At 30.3% G+C, this 2,261-nt stretch overlaps 1 protein-coding gene across 1 annotated transcript; it reads right to left on the reverse strand.

Moving 5' to 3' along the window:
- LOC109348020 (cysteine-rich and transmembrane domain-containing protein A-like) lies at positions 340–1,323 on the reverse strand. Its single transcript, XM_019588197.1, has 3 exons — positions 1,174–1,323; positions 690–849; positions 340–582 (listed from the first exon to the last, which is right to left on the reverse strand). The coding sequence occupies exons 1-3, from the start codon at positions 1,202–1,204 to the stop codon at positions 537–539; spliced, it is 237 nt and encodes a 78-aa protein (XP_019443742.1). The 5' UTR covers positions 1,205–1,323; the 3' UTR covers positions 340–536.

Consider the following 2,261-nt stretch of genomic DNA (forward strand, 5'->3'; position numbering starts at 1 on the left):
TTCAATTCTACTTAAAGAATAAGCTCCAATAATCCTCCAAGATAGTTAGTATAAGAGTTTTTTTATACCATGAAGAGTAAGTCTAACGTGTAAAAAACTTGCATATTAAATTCATCAAAAATAAAGTCAATTATGTTAGTTGGGTAAGAGCATTATTGATAATAAATTTAATTTATATCCCTATCTTTATCTACAACATTAGAAAAGCCATATAGTCAAGGGTCAAGTGATCATATCTGTTTGTGGAGCAAAACAATCTAACATCTTGGTATTCTTTTATGTGGAATTTGAGGTCATATATTTATATATCTATATATATATATATATTTTGTTGTGAAATTATAGTGCACTTTATGGTTTCTGTTTGGAACAATGATCCATATGACTATCTTTTCAATGTACAAATGAAAAGATCAACAAGTTACAATCACTTGGATATGAAGATATATCCTTATTTAGCAACACAAAAAAACAAAGAAACATAAGGACAAAACACAACTCTATATATGCAGTACTGTGATATGTATGATATTCAATCAGAGACAACAATCCAGGGCACAACAGCAACATAATCCAGCACAACTGCAACAACAAAACAAAAAAAGGCAACAAAAAATAAATTTAGAGAATTCAATATATAAGAATGAAATTAAATTAATTATTTACAGATATTATTGTTATGAACTAACCATCCCTTCCAGAAGCCATCACCCCTACTAGTTGTTTTGAGTGGAACACTTTTTTGGGGGTACCCTTCAGGAGCATCCTTGGTAGGATAACCCATAGGTGGTGGTGCAGTAACATTTGGAGCTGCATGGTTTACTTGACCCACTGCTGGGTATGCAGTCACTAGTGGAAAAATAATATATGAAGCCAATTAGATATAAGGATCATGTTTTCCTATATAAATGAAATATTATATCTTTGGCTATAGCATAAAACTTGTACCTTTTAGCACCCTTATATGATTATTTCATATTGATCAATCTATCTTACTGATTCTTGATATGAAAACCCCTTTTTTTATTCAGCAAATTCAATGAAAAAAAGATAGAGATCACAGAACATTTTTCTTGATTATGGAGGTTAATTTTGAGGTGGACTTATTATTTAATCTTACATCTACCTAAAAATCCATTTAATCATGAAACTAAGAAGAAGAAAAAAACTTACCAGGAGCTTGTTGATTGATATAGTTACTCATGATTAAGATGAATTTGCTATTGATTTTTGTGTGTGCAAGAGTGAGAGAGGATAAGGCAGGGATAATAAACTAAAAATAGTGTATGATTATAATGGAGTTGCTTCGAATTGAAGGCAATTATATATACATAGATACAAATATTATATATATAAAACTAAAAGAAGGTGTGTTATAGGTGAGGCTTTAAGCCTTTAACACCGTCTTTGGACCAAGGAATTGATTAAAAACGCGTTTTAGTTAAAAGAAATGAATATTTCCCGTTTTTATTGATGTCCCAATTTGTGTATAGGATAAATCAAACTGTGTCATTCAATTAAAGAAAAAACTATAATATTATAAATTAATATTTTTTATTTTATTTGATGTAATTCTATTAAGTATGGACATAGAAATATGGTTTTTTGGACGGAAGATCCATATTGTTTGTTGAAGTAGGTGAAGCCCAAGAGTCGCAGCCTTGGAACAATAGGGTAATACATGCACCCATTTCGGATTCTTCTGTTTCGTCTGCACATGAAATTGCCAATTATGACTTCAAAGTTCAAATTAACTACTATTTTAGCATCTGCTTTTTCATTATGATGACTTGTATGGTATCTGCTTTTTTTTAACTTAAAGAAAAAAGTACTTCCTTTTTAAAAGAACGGTATATAATATTTTAAAAATCGTTAACTAAGATATAAAGTGCTAAATGTTTTTTTTGGTTAAAAAACTACGTAAAATTTTAAAATTTGTTTCAGAAATTGTGGTTATTGAAACAACCAACAGAATGAATGGAATAAGGTGAGGTAGATGAATGAGTGGATATCTGCTGTCCCAAAACAACGTGCTACTTCATGTGCCACTGCTTGTGATTGGTCAGAAAAATAATTAACTATTAAATTTTTAATTTAAATATAGTTTTTCAACCAATCACAAACACTGGCACATGGAGTGACACACTTTGTGGTACAACAAATGTGCTCTCGTAGATAAATAGGGATGACAATAAAAACCAAACTTATGGTTACCTGCTCGAACCGAATCTGAAATTAACAAGGAAAACCCGCTATGATTG

The sequence above is a fragment of the Lupinus angustifolius genome, chromosome LG05, assembly GCF_001865875.1.
Source record: "Lupinus angustifolius cultivar Tanjil chromosome LG05, LupAngTanjil_v1.0, whole genome shotgun sequence".
Classification (NCBI taxonomy): domain Eukaryota; kingdom Viridiplantae; phylum Streptophyta; class Magnoliopsida; order Fabales; family Fabaceae; genus Lupinus; species Lupinus angustifolius.

Excerpts from the sequence above, each read along its gene's own strand:
- LOC109348020 (XM_019588197.1), bottom strand. The coding sequence starts at position 1,204 with ATGAGTAACTATATCAATCAACAAGCTCCTG. Across the intron at positions 850-1,173 it reads TATCAATCAACAAGCTCCTG|TGACTGCATACCCAGCAGTG; the intron begins GTAAGTTTTTTT and ends TTTTTCCACTAG. Across the intron at positions 583-689 it reads GATGGCTTCTGGAAGGGATG|TTGTGCTGGATTATGTTGCT; the intron begins GTTAGTTCATAA and ends TTGTTGTTGCAG.